At 55.1% G+C, this 16,208-nt stretch overlaps 1 protein-coding gene across 1 annotated transcript in view; it reads left to right on the forward strand.

Moving 5' to 3' along the window:
• Sptbn4 (spectrin beta, non-erythrocytic 4) overlaps positions 1–16,208 on the forward strand; it is a 57,697-nt gene that overhangs the window by 21,970 nt on the left and 19,519 nt on the right. Inside the window, exons 16-20 of the mRNA XM_090322316.1 lie at positions 703–1,453; positions 2,862–3,064; positions 4,584–4,674; positions 8,372–8,518; positions 10,520–10,783. Of these exons, the coding sequence (XP_090178442.1) occupies positions 703–1,453; positions 2,862–3,064; positions 4,584–4,674; positions 8,372–8,518; positions 10,520–10,783 (1,456 nt within the window). The remainder of the gene's footprint in view (positions 1–702; positions 1,454–2,861; positions 3,065–4,583; positions 4,675–8,371; positions 8,519–10,519; positions 10,784–16,208) is intronic.

Below are 16,208 nucleotides of genomic sequence, written 5' to 3' on the forward strand. Positions count from 1 at the left end.
ACTCAGAGCCGGGGTACTGTCTTTGAGACTCTTTGTGTTCAAGCCTAGTGCTCTACCACTTTAGCCACAATGCCACTTCTGGCTTTTGAGTGGTTAATTGGAGATCAGAGTCTCAGGGGGACTTTTCTGCCTGAGCTGACTTTGAACTTGGATCCTCAGATCTCAGCTTCCTGAGCAGTTAGATTACTGGCGTGACTTACCAGCACCCAACTAATCTCTTTCTTCTTAAAACACTTCCTGAACATTCGTTCACTGTAGTGCGCATAGGTGTATGTGAGTGAGTGAGTGAGTGTGTGTGTGTGTGTGTGTGTTTGTGGTTTGAACTCAGGGCCTGGGTGGTGTCCCTGGGCTTTTTCACTCAAGGCTGGATCTCTACCACTTGAACCACAGCTCCACTTCTGGCTTTTTGCTGGTTAGCTGGAGATAAATACCTCATGGACTTTTCTGCCCTGGGTTGGCTTCAAACTGCCATCCTCAGATCTCTGCCTTCCAAATACCTAGGATTCCAGGCCAGCTTGCCCAGCGCCTGGTTTGCTCTAAGTTCCAGTGAACCTGTTGCTCAAAGCTGGGGTTCCGGGTTCCATCTTAACAGGCAGAGCCCACTTGATCACGGGGCGTGGGTGGAGGGGTGGGGCCGGGGAGGGTTCCTCGAAGCGGAGGCGGAGTCCCTGCCCTCCAGGCTCGCGATTTTCCCCTGCGCAGGTGGAACCGCATTGTGGAGCTGGTGGAGCAGCGCAAAGAGGAGGTGAGCGCGGTGCTGTTGGTGGAGAACCACGTGCTGGAGGTGGCCGAGGTGCGTGCCCAGGTGCGGGAGAAGCGGCGGGCCGTGGAGAGCGCACCCCGGGCTGGCGGCGCCTTGCAGTGGCGCCTTAGTGGTCTAGAGGCCGCTTTGCAAGCGCTCGAGCCCCGCCAGGCGGCCCTCCTGGAAGAGGCGTCCCTGCTGGCGGAGCGCTTCCCAGCGCAGGCGGCGCGGCTGCACCAGGGAGCCCAGGAGCTGGGTACCGAGTGGGGCGCCTTGGCCAGCTCGGCACAAGCCTGCGGCGAGGCGGTGGCGGCGGCTGGGCGCTTGCAGCGTTTCCTGCACGATCTGGATGCGTTCCTGGACTGGCTGGTGCGTGCCCAGGAGGCGGCAGGGGGCGGCGAGGGGCCCCTGCCCAGCAGCCTGGAAGAGGCCGACGCGCTGCTGGCGCGCCACGCCGCGCTCAAGGAAGAAGTGGGTCAGCGCGAGGAGGATTACACACGCATCGTGGCGGCCAGCGAGGCGCTGCTGGCAGCCGATGGCGCCGAGCTGGGCCCGGGCCTGGCCCTTGATGAGTGGCTGCCACACCTGGAAGTTGGCTGGCACAAACTGTTGGGTTTGTGGGAGGCGCGCCGAGAGGCGCTGGTTCAGGCCCACGTCTACCAGCTCTTCCTGCGAGACCTGTGCCAAGCTCTGGCCGTGCTGCGCAATCAGGTGCCAGCAGGCGGGGGTGGGGGGGTGGGGGGCATGGGGCTGGGCTGGGGGGGGGGTCCTGGGCCACATGTGGGGAGGGCGGGAAATGCTTTAAGTGCATGGTCTAGTTTCCAGATCATTCTGGGAGGAGAACCAAATGTAAAAATACAATAGGGGAGCCAGGCGAGGTGGCTCACCTCTGTAATCCTAGCTGCTACTCAGGAGGCTGAGGTCTGAGGACCTCGGTTCAAAGCCAGCCTGGGCACTAAAGAATGTGAGACTCTTTTTTTTTTTTTTTTTTTTGCCAGTCCTGGGCTTGAGCTCAGGGCCTGAGCACTGTCCTTGAACTTTCTCAAGGCTAGAGCTCTACCACTTGAGCCTCAGCACCACTTCCGGCTTTTTTCTATGTATGTGGTACCGAGGAATCGAACCTGGGTCTTCATGCATGCTAGGCAAGCACTTTAACCACTAGGCCAAACTCCCGGCCCCGAATGTGAGACTCTTATCTCCAGTTAATCACTAGAAAATGGGAAATGGGACTGTAGCTCAGGGGTAGGGCCGTAGCCTTTTGCTGAAGAGCTCAGGGACAGCACCCAGGCCCAGAGTTCAAGCCTCATGACCCCCTCCACTAGCACACAAATTCAGTAGGGGCTGGGAGTATAGCCTAGTGGTAGAGTCCTTGCCTAGCATACATGAAACCCTGGGTTGGATTCTTTGGTACCACATACACAGAAAAAGCTGGGAGTAGCGCTGTGGCTCAAGTGGCAGAGAGCTTAGCCTTGAACAAAGTGTCCAGGGATGCTCCAGGACTAGCAAAAAAAGATTAGTGGATAGAAACCATCAGTTTAGGGGCTGGGAATGTGAGGGGGGGAGGAAGGAAACCCTCAGTTTAGCCAGGTGCCAGTTGGCTCTCTCCTGTAATCCTAGCTGCTCAGGAGGTTGAGATCTGAAAAGCACCAGTTCAAAGCTAGCCCAGACAGGAGAGTTCTTGAGACTCTTATCTCCAATGAATCTCCAAAAAGTAAAAAAGAAAAAGCCACAAGTGTAGCTGTGACTCAAATGGTAGAGCACCAGCTTTGAGCAGAAAAGACCAAGCAGAGCATGAGGCCCTGAGTTCAAGCCCCTCGTACTAGCATACTCAACACAAAAAGCTAAAATCCAAATCAAAACCAAACCCTGATGCCAGGGATAAGCTATAGGTACCAAGTGAGGTTGAAGAATATAGTTAATGGTTTGAGCATTTCAGAGGCTTGAACAAGAGGAGACAGCCATGGTGGAATCTAGAGGTCCGGCTGTCAGGTAGAACATACAGCATAAGCAAAGCTCGTAGGTGGAGCCAGGCCTGGCACAGTCCATTTGAACTCATGGGGTGGACAGTGGCAGTAACAGCTGGAACAGGAAGCTGACCTGTGCTCCCTCTCTTTCCCAGGAGGTGGCGCTGTCCAGCACAGAGCTCCCGGGTACAGTGGAGTCTGTGGAAGAGGCCATCAAAAGACACAGGGATTTTCTCACCACCATGGAGCTGAACCAGCAAAAGATGCAGGTGGCAGTGCAGGCTGCCGAGGGCTTGCTGCGGCAAGGCAACGTCTATGGGGAGCAGGCCCAGGAGGCTGTGACCCGGCTGCTGGAAAAGTAGGTCCTCACATGCAGGGGACAGGACAGACACGCACTCCTGGTGATGTGGGATGGCCCTGGGGGACCTACACTGTGGGCAGGAGGCCAGACTGATGTCTGGGCCTGGGTCCAGCCTGCCAGTGTTCTCAGGCCAACACCTGACCCCGCCCCCTATGCCCTGTAGGGGCCACCGCCCTGCCTCTCTGTGCCCAGTGCCATCTCTCTCTTTCCTCTTTGCACCTCTGCCTGTCATCTGTCTGTCTGGCTGACTATGACTTCCTGGTGCCATCTGGGCACCACTCTACCGGTTCCTTTCTGGGGTCTCCCAACTTCCACTGTCACTTTCCTCCCTCTTCCTCCTCTCTTTCATTGTCAGAAGCTGCTTCTCTTTCTGCCTATGCGCTGGTACTGGGGCTTGAACTCAGGGCCTGGGCACTGTCCCTGCTCAAGGCTAGAACTCTGCAACTTGAGCCACAGTGCTACTTCTGGCCTTTTCTGCTTATGTGGTTCTGAGAAATTGAACCCAGAGCTTCAAAAATGCTAGGCAAGTGTTCTACCACTAAACCGTATTTCCTCCCCCAACTTTTTTCTTTTTGCCAGTCCTGGGGCTTGAACTCAGGGCCTGAGCATTGTCCTTGGGCTTTCTCAAGGCTAGAGCTCTACCACTCAAGCCACAGCACCATTTCTGGCTTTATTTCTATATATGTGGTACCAAGGAATCAAACCTAGGTGTTTGTGCATGCTAGATAAGCACTCTACCACTAGGCCAAACTCCCCCCCCCACTTTTTTTTTTTCTTAGTCTAGAGCTCTACCACTTGAGCCACAGTATTATATCCAGGGTTTTCTATGTATGTGGTACTGAGGAATCAAACCCGGGTCTTTGTGCATGCTAGGCAAGCACTCTACCACTAGGTCAAACTCCCGCCCCCCCCCCACCTTTTTTTTTACCAGTCCTGGAGCTTGAACTTGGGGCCTGGGCACTGTCCTTGGGCTTTCTCAGGGTTAGACCTCTACCACTTGAGCCACAGCACCAGCTTTTTTCTACGTATGTAATACCAAGGAGTAGAACCCAGTCTTTGTGCATGCTAGGCAAGCACTCTACCACTAGGCCAAACTCCCAGCCCATCCCTGAGCTTCTTTTGTTCACGGTTAGCATTCTATCACTTGAGCCATAGCATGATTTCCATCTTTTTGGTAGTTTATTGGAGGTAAATCTCTGGGCTTCCTGTCCTGGCTGGCTTTGAATCCCAATCCTTAGATCTCAGTCTCCTGAATAGTTACAATGACAAGTGTTAGCCACCTTTTTTTTTTTTTCTGTTTCTCTTCTCATACTTCTTCTCTGGAGTTGTCTAATTCTTTCTCTGCCTCTCTGCAGTCCAGAACCTGCCTCTGTCCCACTAATATCTCTTGCCTCTCCTCATGAGTTGCCACCTAGTTCCTCCTCCTCTTCCTCCTCCTCCTCCTCCCAGCACCCTTATAATTTTAAAGTGTCTCCCCACCAGCGTTTCTCCCAACCTTTCTCTTTCCCATCTCCAGGAGCCAAGAAAACCAATTAAGGGCCCAGCAGTGGATGCAGAGGCTATTCGACCAGCTTGGACTGCAGCACTTCCTCCGAGACTGCCACGAGGTAAGGCCTGCACCTGGGCCCCCCCAGGGATCCTGGCAGGGAAGGGGGGCAGCGGTGTCCCCTTGTCCTAGGGAGGGACTTGCTCCCCGACAGAGGGGGTGGGGGTGGGGACGCCCCGTCCAAACGGGTCGCGGAGCGAAGCTCCCCGCTGTGCCGCCAGGGGGCGCGCGGGAGTCGGCTCTCAGTGCGCATGCTCGGCCGTGCAGGCCCGCCCACGCCAACTGTGGGGGTAGCGGGGTGGGGCCTGGGCGCCCCTGGCAACGGCGCGCGCCCGCGCCGACGGGTCCCGCGGGGACGAGCTCTGAGCTCACCTCCCAGTTGGTCTGAGAGAAGCGCTCGGCTCCGGGAAGCTGCAGGGAGTGGGGGTGGACCTTGAGTGAAACTTTGGGGCCCCTCCGCACCCCTCTGAAGGAATCTAACCTCTTCCACACACACACGAAGGGTGGATCCACCTGAGGGGGATGATCAGGAGACGGGCCGCCCCCCCGGCCTTCCTCAACCGGGGCAGACTCTGCCCACGTCAGACTGGGCCCAGTAGTTCCCTAATCGCCGAAGACGATCCCAGCCCCAGGTCCTGCATCGGAGCGCCTGCGCCTTAGATCTTCTAGCTGAGCCCCTTCCCCCAGATCCCCCACCTTTCCCCCACCTTGACCCCCTCTTCCCCTCCAGATCCCCCACCTGAGCCCCTTCCCCCAGATCCCCCACCTGAGCCCCTTCCCCCAGATCCCCCACCTTGACCCCCCTTCCCCTCCAGATCCCCCACCTGAGCCCCTTCCCCTCCAGATCCCCCACCTGAGCCCCTTCCCCCTAGATCCCCCACCTTGACCCCCCTTCCCCTCCAGATCCCCCACCTGAGCCCCTTCCCCCAGATCCCCCACCTGAGCCCCTTCCCCCAGATCCCCCACCTTGACCCCCCTTCCCCTCCAGATCCCCCACCTGAGCCCCTTCCGCTCCAGATCCCCCACCTGAGCCCCTTCCCCCTAGATCCCCCACCTTGACCCCCCTTCCCCTCCAGATCCCCCACCTGAGCTCCTTCCCCCTAGATCCCCCACCTTGATCCCCCTTCCCCTCCAGATCCCCCACCTGAGCCCCTTCCCCCTAGATCCCCCACCTTGACCCCCCTTCCCCTCCAGATCCCCTATCTGAGCCCCTTCCCCTCCAGATCCCCCACCTGAGCCCCTTCCCCCTAGATCCCCCACCTTGATCCCCCTTCCCCACCAGATCCCCTATCTGAGCCCCTTCCCCTCCAGATCCCCCACCTTGACCTCCCTTCCCCTCCAGATCCCCCATCTGAGTCCCTTCCCCCAGATCCCCCACCTTGACCTCCCTTCTCCTCCGGATCCCCCATCTGAGCCCCTTCCCCTCCAGATCCCCCACCTGAGCCCCTTCCCCTCCAGATCCTTCTCGGAACCCCTCCTCTTCATCCTCCATCTGCCCCCTCACCCAGGATCAGCCTGATGAACCGGACGCGGTTCTGGAGCCAGGTTCTCGCTCTCTTCCCACCCCAGCTAAAGACAGTTCCACAGGGAACCCCGACACCCGAGGGAGGGGACCTTGCCTCCTGCTTGCCCCGACCCCCGCAGACTGTTCTGGAGTATGGGAACGGATGTTCCAGGGCCAGAAACCCGCGCCCCCGCGCGGCAGAGCTGCCCCCGGGGCTGGGGGTCAGCCCCCCTCCACGGCCCCCCTCCACGGCCCCCCCACTCCCGAGGGGTGAGAGACGCGCAGAACCCTCCCCGCCCCCGCGGAGTGAGGGGGAGCGGTGGTGAGGCCTCCTTCACCCCAATTAGGGCCTCCCCCCCCCCCCCCGCATGGAGGCGAGCCCGGAGGCCGGGGGGGAGGCGCGCGGGCGGGCGCGCGTCCGCGGCGCGGGGGCGAGGCGGGAGGGGGCGCGCGCCGCCGCAGCTCCGCCGCCGTCCCCGCCGCCGTCCCCGCCGCGGACTCCCCGCCGCCGCCGCCGCCGCCGCCGCCAGGTCTCGGGGGCGCCCGGGGGAGGGGCGGGGGCGGCGGGGACCCCCGCCCCGGGGGAGGGGCGAGGGCGGGCGCCGAGAGCTGTCCGCGGTGCTGGCGCGGGGCGGGGCGGGCGCCGGCGGGACTGGGGCGCCGGGGGTCCCCCGGGAGAGGGAGGGCGCGGGGGGGGGGGGGGGCACTGACAGACCTGCTCCTGGGGCGTCCGCCCGCCCTCGGGGGCCCAGCCTGCCTCGGGGGCCTCGGCTCCGGGTCGGGGGGGGAATTTTCCATGTGTCGGGGTGCTGGCGGGGGGAGGGTGGGGGTGCAGCACTTTTGGGGGCCTCCGCGCTTGGCCTTAGGGCTTGTGGGTTGAGTGTGTGTTTGGGGGGGAGGGTCACTGACTCGGGGTGGCCTGGCCTCGGGGATGCGAGGCGGTCCGTACTTTTGGGGGGACGGTTACCTTGAGGGCTGGGACCGTCTCCTCCTGGGGGGCTCTGGCTGCCGGGGAACTCGTCCCTGCGGCTGGGGCGGCTGGGGACGGAGCCGGGGCTTGGGCACCTGTGTGTGTGTGTGTGTGTGTGTGTGTGTGTGTGTGTGTGCGCGTGTGTGCGTGTGTGCGCGCGCACCCCTGGGGAGCACGTACTTCAGGGGTGCGGGCGGGGCCTGGCCAGCCCGGGAATGGTCCTCCGCGGTGTTGGAGTCCGTGGTGGGTTTCTCTCTCTCTCTCTCTGGGGGGAGGAGGGGAAGGATCTTATGACTGGAGGGGGAGGGGGAGGCAAAGGGGGAGGAGCCAGCTCGTCCCAGGTGCCAGGTCTGGCCGTAAGCTAGGAGGTTGTAGCTGGGTGGGGGTGGGGGTGGGGACAAGCCTTGCTTTTTATTTTTATTTATTTAATTAGTTATTTTCCTGGAGAAGTGCTCGGAAAACCCTGGTTCTGTCCAGGGTATTGAGCGGATAACCGTAAGTGACATGGTCAATGTCTGGTTTCCCTGCTGGCTTCCATTTGGGGAGCACGGTTGGAAGGAGGTTTGGTTTCATTTACCTTGGGGAGTCTAAAACTGGATTTGGGGGTCAAGCTGGTTCAGGGAGCAAAAAGGCAGCCTCGTTGTTGTCAATTTTTGGGGGGTAGGGGTGGGGAAGGATTAGCTTTCGTTGGGAATTCAAGCTGATGGTGGTTTGGGGGAGACAGGGGCTGGATTTGGGGAGCCCTGTGGGGTTTCCTTGGGGGGGTGCCATTGGAATTTGGTCGCATAGGATTGGGTCTGCATTAGCTGTCAATCGTTGGGGGGCGGTTGGGGGCTCAATCTGGCTGCGATGGAGTGAGTATTTGGGTGCTAGATGGGGGACTAGCTTGGAAGAGGGTGAAGATTTTGAACCCATCCTTTCGTGGGGACTGAATTGGGGGTGGAAGCTTTGTCATGGGGGGGATGGCTGAAATTGGGAGTTTGCCAGATTCATGTGGAGAACTTGTTTTGGGGCTGACCATATCCTCAGTGTTGCACGGAGACTTGGGGAGCTTTTCATACGTATTCCACAGAGGACAAGGCTTGAGCTTGCCCCTACCCACCACACCCAGCCAGCACCAATGTAAAGGCCTCTCTTGAAAAGATTTGCCCATCTCTACCTCCTTCAGATGGTTCAGCCCCCCCCAAACCTACTTCCATAAGTGGGGTTTCCTGGAAGGCGTGAGGGGACCATGGCAAGATAGAGGGTGGGGGTGGCTGATCCGTCCTGCTGTGCCCTGCACAGCTGGATGGCTGGATCCACGAGAAAATGCTGATGACCAGGGATGGCACACGTGAGGACAGCCACAAGCTTCACAAGAGATGGCTCCGGCACCAGACATTCATGGCCGAGCTGGCTCAGAATAAGGAGTGGCTGGAGAAGATCGAGAGGGTGAGGACCCCGAAGGCCCCTCTGCCCAGCCCTCTCACTTCCCATGCTCCTTCATGGCCAACCTGCTGGCCTTGTACCCCTGAACTGGTTCAAGCCAGCTCTGTGTCCTCCTGGCAGTGTAACCTCTTTGAGCCTCAGTTTACCCACCTGCAAAGTGGCTGGCCTCTCTTCTAAATGATAGCTTCTGTTTGTGAACTCTTTCATCTCCATTTTTTTCCCTCTGGTATTGAGACTTGAACTAAGGCCCTCATCCTCTCCTTTGGTTTTGTTCTGTCCGTCCTCCCCCCCCTAGTTAATTGGAGATAAGAGCCTTTAGGATTTTTCTACTCAGGCTGGCTCGGAACTGTGGTTTTCAGATCTCAGCCTCCTGAGTAGCTAAGATTACAGATGTGAGTCACCAGCACCCAGCTTGTGGTATTATATTTTTTTTTAATTTTTTTTTTTTGCCAGTCTTGGGCTTTAGCTCAGGGCCTGAACAGTGTCCTTGGACTTTCTCAAGGTTAGAGCTCTACCACTTGAACCTCAGTACCACTTCCAGCTTTTTTCTATGCATGTGGTACCAAGGAATCAAACCGGGATTGTCGTGCATGCTAGGCAAGCTCGCTACCACTAGGCCAAACTCCCGGCCCCTGGTGTTATATTTTTTGCCAGTCCTGGGTCTTGAATTCAGGGCCAGAGCTTCTTTTGCTCAAGGCTAGCACTCTGTCACTTCAGCCAGAGAACACTTCTGGCTTTTTCTTTTCTCTCAGTCTCTCTCAATCTCTCTGTCTGTCTGTCTGTCTGTCTGTCTGTCTGTCTCTCTCTCTCTCTCTCTCTCTCTCTCTCTCTCTCTCTCTCTCTCTCTCTCTCTTGCCAGTCCTGGATTTGAGCTCAGGACGTGAGCACTGTCCTTGAGCCTTCTCAAAGCTAGACCTCTACCACTTGAGCCACAGCACCACTTCTGGCTTTTTCTATGTATGTGGTGCCGAGGAATGGAACCCAGGTCTACGTGCATGCTAGGCAAGCACTCTACCACTAGGCCAAACTCCTGGCCACTTCTGACATTTTCTGTGTATGTGGTACTGAGTTATCAAATCCAGGGCTTCATGCTAGGCAAGCACTCTTAAACCACATTCCCAACCCCTGGTATTATTTTTAATATCTAGGATCCATGTGGCTCTGGGCTACCAAAGAACTTGATTACCATTTTGAAGACCAGATAGAAAATTACTTTAGGATCCAACCCCTTAGACATACCTCCTACTAAGGCTGAACCTCTAGACCTGCTAGCCCTGGAACCACCCCCCAATCTTCTCACTCAGATGAAGAGATGGAGATTGTTCTTTCTTTCTTTCTTTTTTTTTTTTTTTTTTTTTTATAGGGCTTGAACTCGGCCTGGGCGCTGTCCCTGAGCTCTTCAGCTCACGACCACCACTCTACCCTTGAGCCAAGCCCCACTTCCTATTTTCTAGAAGTTAATTAGAGATAAGAGTCCCCGGTCTTTTTGTACCTGGGCTGGCTTTGAACCTTGAGCCTCAGAATTCAGCCTCCCGAGTAGCTAGGATTACAGGTGTGAGCCACTGCACCCGGCCTGAGATGGAGATTGTTCTTACACCTTGACATGGTCATTTGGGAAGCCATAAATGGCAGCATAGAGCCAAGTCCAATTTTCTGGACTAGGAGTTACGTGGAAATTCAATCTTTACTTCTTGATCACTCTTTTCTCTCTTTCTCTGGTCTCTCTGATGGCCATTCGTGGCCTTCTGTGTCCATCACTATGGCTCTCTGCCTCTTGTTTTTCTCTCCTATCTTCATTTGTGTCTCTTGTCTTCCTGCCCATACTGTGTTTTTTTCTTCTTGGTTCCTTCCATCTCTGGGCTTTTCTCTACCTCTACTTTTCCATTCTCAATTCCCTCCTTTATCTTTCTCTCCTGTGTTTGGTTACCCCAACCCATGTCTATCCATCCATTTTGCTACCCCCTCTTCTTCCTTCTCACTTCCTGCCCCTTACTGCTGCTACAGGAAGGCCAGCAACTGATTCAGGAGAAGCCAGAGCTGGCGGCCTCTGTGCGGAAGAAGCTGGGTGAGATCCGCCAATGCTGGGCAGAGCTGGAGAGCACCACCCAGGCCAAGGCCCGGCAGCTTTTTGAAGCCAGCAAAGCAGACCAACTCGTGCAGAGTTTTGCAGAGCTGGATAAGAAGCTTTTGCACATGGAAAGCCAACTGCAGGATGTGGATCCGGGTGGGGACCTGGCTACTGTCAACAGCCAACTCAAGAAGCTGCAGGTATGGACAGGTGCCACCTGCCCCCGCCCTCAACCAGCATTTCAACCTGAAGGGATTTCATGCAGGCCAGAAGAGCACAAAGGGGATACTGAGGCAGTGTTTACCAGTAATAACTGTTATAAGCAGCCACCACCACAGGGCACAGGGCATAAAGGAGAGGGGAAAACTAGGCAGTGATGGCTTACCAATGTCCTCTTAGCTGCTTAGGAGGTGGAGACCTGAGGATCAGGGTTCGAAGCAGCTCAGGCAGGAAAGCCTGTGAGACTCTTATCTCCAATGAACCACACACACACACAAAAGCAAAAATCCAGACGTGGAGGTATGGTTCAAGTAGTAGAGCACTAGCTTTGAGCACAAAAGTTTAGGGACAGGGCGTAGGCCCTGAGTTCAAGTCCAGTGCTGACATGAATAAATGAATGAATGAATGAGGAACCAAAGAGCAATAGATTCATACCCAGAACCCTGAGGCTCTCTCTCTGGATCCTAGTACCTGTTGTCTGAAGAAAGGGAAGGCTCCGAGGCAGGAAAGTTATTGAGAATTCAATTAACCAGCAAATAAAAATGCTGAGCTGGGGCTCAGAGTTTAGGCTAGTGGTGGAGTGTTTGCCTAGCATGCATGGAGACCCAGGTTGGAATCCTCAGTACCACATACATAGAAAAAAGCCAGAAGTGGGGCTGAGGCTCAAGTGGTAGAGCTCTAGCCTTGAGAAAGCTCAAGGAGAGTACTCACGCCCTGAGTTCAAGACTCACAACTGATAAAAAAAAATAAATGCTGAGCTAGGAGTAGATTTGTGGTCCAAGTAGTAGAGCACCAGCCTGGAACAGAAAAAAGCCAAGCAATCGCTGCTGTTGGTGACTCATCTGCCATCCTGGTTACTCAGCAGGCTGAGATCTGAGGATCACAGTTCAAAGCCAGCCTGGGCAGGAAAATCCATGAGACTCTTGTCTGCAATTAACCCCCTAAAAACTGGAAGTCGGGACCTGTGGTCCAAAGTGGCACAGCACTAGCCTTGAGCTAAAGAGCTCAGGGACAGTGCCCAAACCCTGAGTTCAAGCCCCCCAACTGACAACAACAAAAAGGTGACTTCACACATATGCTTCTGTATTTGGTCTGTTGCTGTCCCGTAGGTCATCTGGTTTCTGGAAAACTTGATGGAATACTCCATAAGGCATGAGAATGAGAAAGGCAAATAACACCTTAGTTTTGTTTTACCAGTCCTGGGGCTTGAACTCAGGGTCTGGGCATTATTGTCCTTGGACGCTTTTTGCTCAAGGTCAGCCCTCTGCTTCTTGAGCTACAGCACCACTTCGGGCTTTTTCTTGTATGTGGTATCCAGGAATTGAACCCAGGGCTTCATGCATGCTAAGTGAGCACTCTACCACTAGGCCATGCTCCCAGCCCAACACCTTAGTTTTATTTTTAAAAGAGTTACAACTGACTAGTTGCCACATGTGGTATTAGTCACTTGTGATGTGGCGATAATAAGGCTGCAGTTTTGAAGTCTGGCCTTGGGCACAAGTGTAAGATATTTATTTTAAGAAAAGGAAAAAAAAACCCAAAAAGCACTGGGGATGTGACTTTGCTGTGAGACCCTTAATTCAATCCTCAGTACTGGAAATAAAACAAAGAAACCAGCCAACCAAAACAGTGACCTTGTACACACCTTGACAAGATGGCTGATTCCAGGGTGTGCAGGCCACACTGGGAGAGGCGCTGAGGAGGGCTACACCCAGGATTGTTCTGGGCATCATTAGCCCCGCCTTTCCCTCCCCCTTCCTCCCCTCCCCCCCCCCCCCCCCCCCCCCCGCAGCTGCCAGCAAGCCACCGTTACCTCATGCATCCAGAAAAAGCCACTGCGCAGAAAGGATCTGTGGTTAGCTCAAGGTCACACAGCCACCAGGTGGCTGGGCAGTATTTGGTTTACTTCCCCTCCACCTTTCTCCTTGGATTTCTTGTGGACCCCATTGGGGACCTGAGGCAATCTCCGGCTGGCCTCTGACCAGTGAGTCTCAGATGAGACTCACTCTCAGGCTCTCAGGCTCCCAAGAATGACTTGACTTTAAATCTTCTCATCTAGATCTTCCTGAGTGTGTGTGGCCAGTGGTCTAGATGGCCAGACTTGAGGAAACAGCAGGAAAAGCTGCCAGGGACCCAGGGACGAGAGCTAGAGCTCAGATCCCAGCCAGAAACCTTGCTCTGATTCCCCCACGCCTCCCCTGACCTCTCAAGGAACACACTTGTGTGAACCTCACTGGGCAGGGCAAGACTGGGCATAGAAAGGTGCCACTTAAGCCAGGTGCCATGGCTCGTGCCTGTAATCTTGGCTACTCAGGAGGCTGAGAACTGAGTGCCAGTTCAAAGCTGCCCAGGCAGGGAAGTCCATAAGACTCGTATCTCCGATAAACTATTCAGAAAAAGCTGGAAGTGGTGCTGTGGCTCAAGTGGTAGAGTGCTACCCTTGAGCACAAAGAGGGTCAAGAACAGGGCTCAGGCCCAGAGTTCAAGCCCCAGGACTGGCAAAAGAAAAAAAAAAGAAAAGAAGTTAGCACAGTACTTTGAATCTGAGTTCAAATCCAGCCTGGCTATAGGGCAAGTTCCAGGCCAACTTGGTCTTATCCACTGAGTCTCCCAGCCCCCAAATAACTGGGGCTATAGCTCAGTGGGCAGGGCACTTGCCTAACATGTGAGGCATTAGACCCTATCCCCAGTGCTGGAAGAGATAGATAAGTAGATAGACCGACAGAGAGACAGACACATACACACACACACACACACAGCAGAGCTGGGTGCTGGTGGCTCATGCCTGTCAAGCTTGTGATCTTAGCTATTCAGGAGGCTGAACCACCAGAAAACTGGAAGTGGCACTGTGGCTCAAAGTGATAGAGTGCTAGCCTTGAGCAAAAGAGCTCAGGGACTGAGCTCGCCAACGAACCCCTAGAAAACTGAAGTGGAGCTGTGGCTTGAATGGTAGAATGCTAGCCTTGAGTGAAAGAGCTCAGGAGGGCCGGGAGTTTGGCCTAGTGGTTAAAGTGCTTGCCCAGCATGCATGAAGACCTGGGTTTGATTCTTTGGTACCACATACATAGAAAAAAGCCGGAAGTGGTGCTGAGGCTCAAGTGGTAGAGCTCTAGCCTTGAGAAAGCCCAAGGACAGTGCTCAGGCTCTAAGTTCAAGCCCCAGGACTGGCCAAAATAAAATAAAATAAAACAGGTTTTAAAGAAAGAAAGAAAGAAAGAAAGAAGAAGAAAGAAAGAAAGAAAGAAAGAGCAAGCGAGCTCAGGAACACTACCCAGACCCTGAGTTCAAGCCCCTTGACCGACACAGAAAAAGGAAGAAAAGAGGAGAAATTACTCAGTTAATCTTTTCTCCCTCTTTCCCTTGGTCACATACGTTTTCCTCCCATGATGCATAAGAATTTCATTTCTCTGTGTTGCTTTGAAAACCTGTTTGAGGGGTGGCATATGGCATATGAATCCACTGTCTGCATGCTGCCAATTATGGGGTGTCTCGTCCTTCTGAAGAGCGATGCTCCCTCCCACAGTGTGGGTGCTCTCATCCCCTCCACCTGGGGCCAACACCTGGAGTCCCCACTGCAGCATCTCCCCATTCTCCATAGCCAGCTGGGTGGAACTTGGGGAGTTTTCACTGCAGCCCTCCCGGAAGTGGCCAACGTGGGCCTTGCGTCTCTCTGGCTGGCCATGTTGGTGTCAGAGGACAGATGTGGGGCCTGTGGGGAGACCATGAGAACGGGGCATATGTTATGGAGTGGGGAGGCTGAGGTCTGGATAGGACAGCGGATCCCTGGTCATGAGGGTGGGGACAGCCAGTGCTCGAACACCGGACTCTGTCTCGTTTCCCAGCAGAGGGAGCTCGAGGCAGGGAGTGGACCCTCTGTGGCCAGCACCCCCAGATGGTGCCAGCTGGGGCCTCAGAAGCCGCAGAGGGAGGAGCAGGGGACCTCCTGAGGCCCTGCGGTCCCCCTGGAGCCTGGCCATCCAGCTTAGCATGTGGCCTGGCTGTCATGCCCCCCCCCCCCCATCTCAGTGTTACCTTCTGGATTGTTGTGTCTGCCTGCAGTCTCACTGTCTTTTCTCCGTCTCTTTGTATTTGAATGCCTCCTCTCTGCCACTCTTCCTGGGGCTGCTCCTATTCCCTGGTGACTTCCCCATGTCTCCGTGTGTCCAGTCAGATATCATCTTCCTGCTCTAGGCCGTGTGCTCAGATCCTGGCTCATGGTCTCTTGTCTGTCCTTCTGGTCCAGGGAACAGATGGTGGCATCCTGCACTCTTGCTTCTCAGCCCTCAGGGGCCCTGGGCCAGCTGGTCTCACTCAGTGTGATGGGGTGTGGGGGAGGGGACCCCCTTGCTGGGCACCCCAGGGTTTGACTCTCTACTGTGGGACCTGGATCCCTGACTCCCACCCACCTGAGCTGCAAGGTCCAGTTTATAGAGAAGCAGAGAGGGGAGGTGTTTGCTTTGTGGAACTGAGGTCCTGGGTTCAAATTCTGACTCAGGAAGTTTTTACTGCTCTTGCTCCACTCTGAGCTTCAGCCTCCACAACTGGAAGCTGGAAAAGAGCAAGGGGGATCCAAATAAGAATAAGGTGGAGCCGGGGGTTTGGCCTAGTGGTAGAGTGCTTGCCTAGCATGCAGGAAGACCCGGGTTCGATTCCTCGGTACCACATACATAGAAAAAAGCCAGAAATGGTGCTGAGGCTCAAGTGGTAGAGTCCTAACCTTGAGAAAATCCAGGGACAGTGCTCAGGCCCTGAGCTCAAGCCCACAACTGGCAAAAAAAAAAAAAGGTGGATTCGAAGGACAGTGATTCTGACATCTTGCCTATTGTATGGCTAAGGACTGAGGCTGCTTTGCAAGATGGCTCTTCTGTTTGTTTTGTTTTAACTAGGATGCCTTAAAAAAAAAAAAAGCCAGATGTAGCGGCAAACACCTGTAATCCAAGCACTGGTGAGACTGAGGCAGGGGGATCTGGAGTTCAAGGCCCACCTAGGCTAGATAGTGAGACTCCTGTTTTTTGTTGTTGTTATTGCTTTTTTTTCCAGTCTTGGGCTTGAACTCAGGGCCTGGGGCTGTCCCTGAGCTCTTTTGCAAGGCTAGCCCTTTGTACTTTGGGCCACAGTGCCACTTATAATTTTCTAGTGGTTAATTGGAAGTGAGTCTCTCAGACCACTCCTGCTTTGGCTGGCTTTGAAACATGATCCTTAGATTTCAGCCTCCTGAGTAGCTAGGATTATAGGTGTGCCACCAGTGCCCAACTTGATTCTGCTTTTTTCTTTTGATTTCTACAATTGTAATTGTGCCTCTGTGTGTGTGTGTGTGTGTGTGTGTGTGTGTGTGTGTGTGTGTGTGTGGCAGGGGGTGGTCATGGGGCTTGAACTTGGCCAGAGCACAGTCCCTGAGTCTTTAGC

The sequence above is a fragment of the Megascapheus bottae genome, chromosome 31 (assembly GCF_031878675.1).
Source record: "Megascapheus bottae isolate mThoBot1 chromosome 31, mThoBot2.hap1, whole genome shotgun sequence".
In the NCBI taxonomy this organism is placed as follows: Eukaryota; Metazoa; Chordata; class Mammalia; order Rodentia; family Geomyidae; genus Megascapheus; species Megascapheus bottae.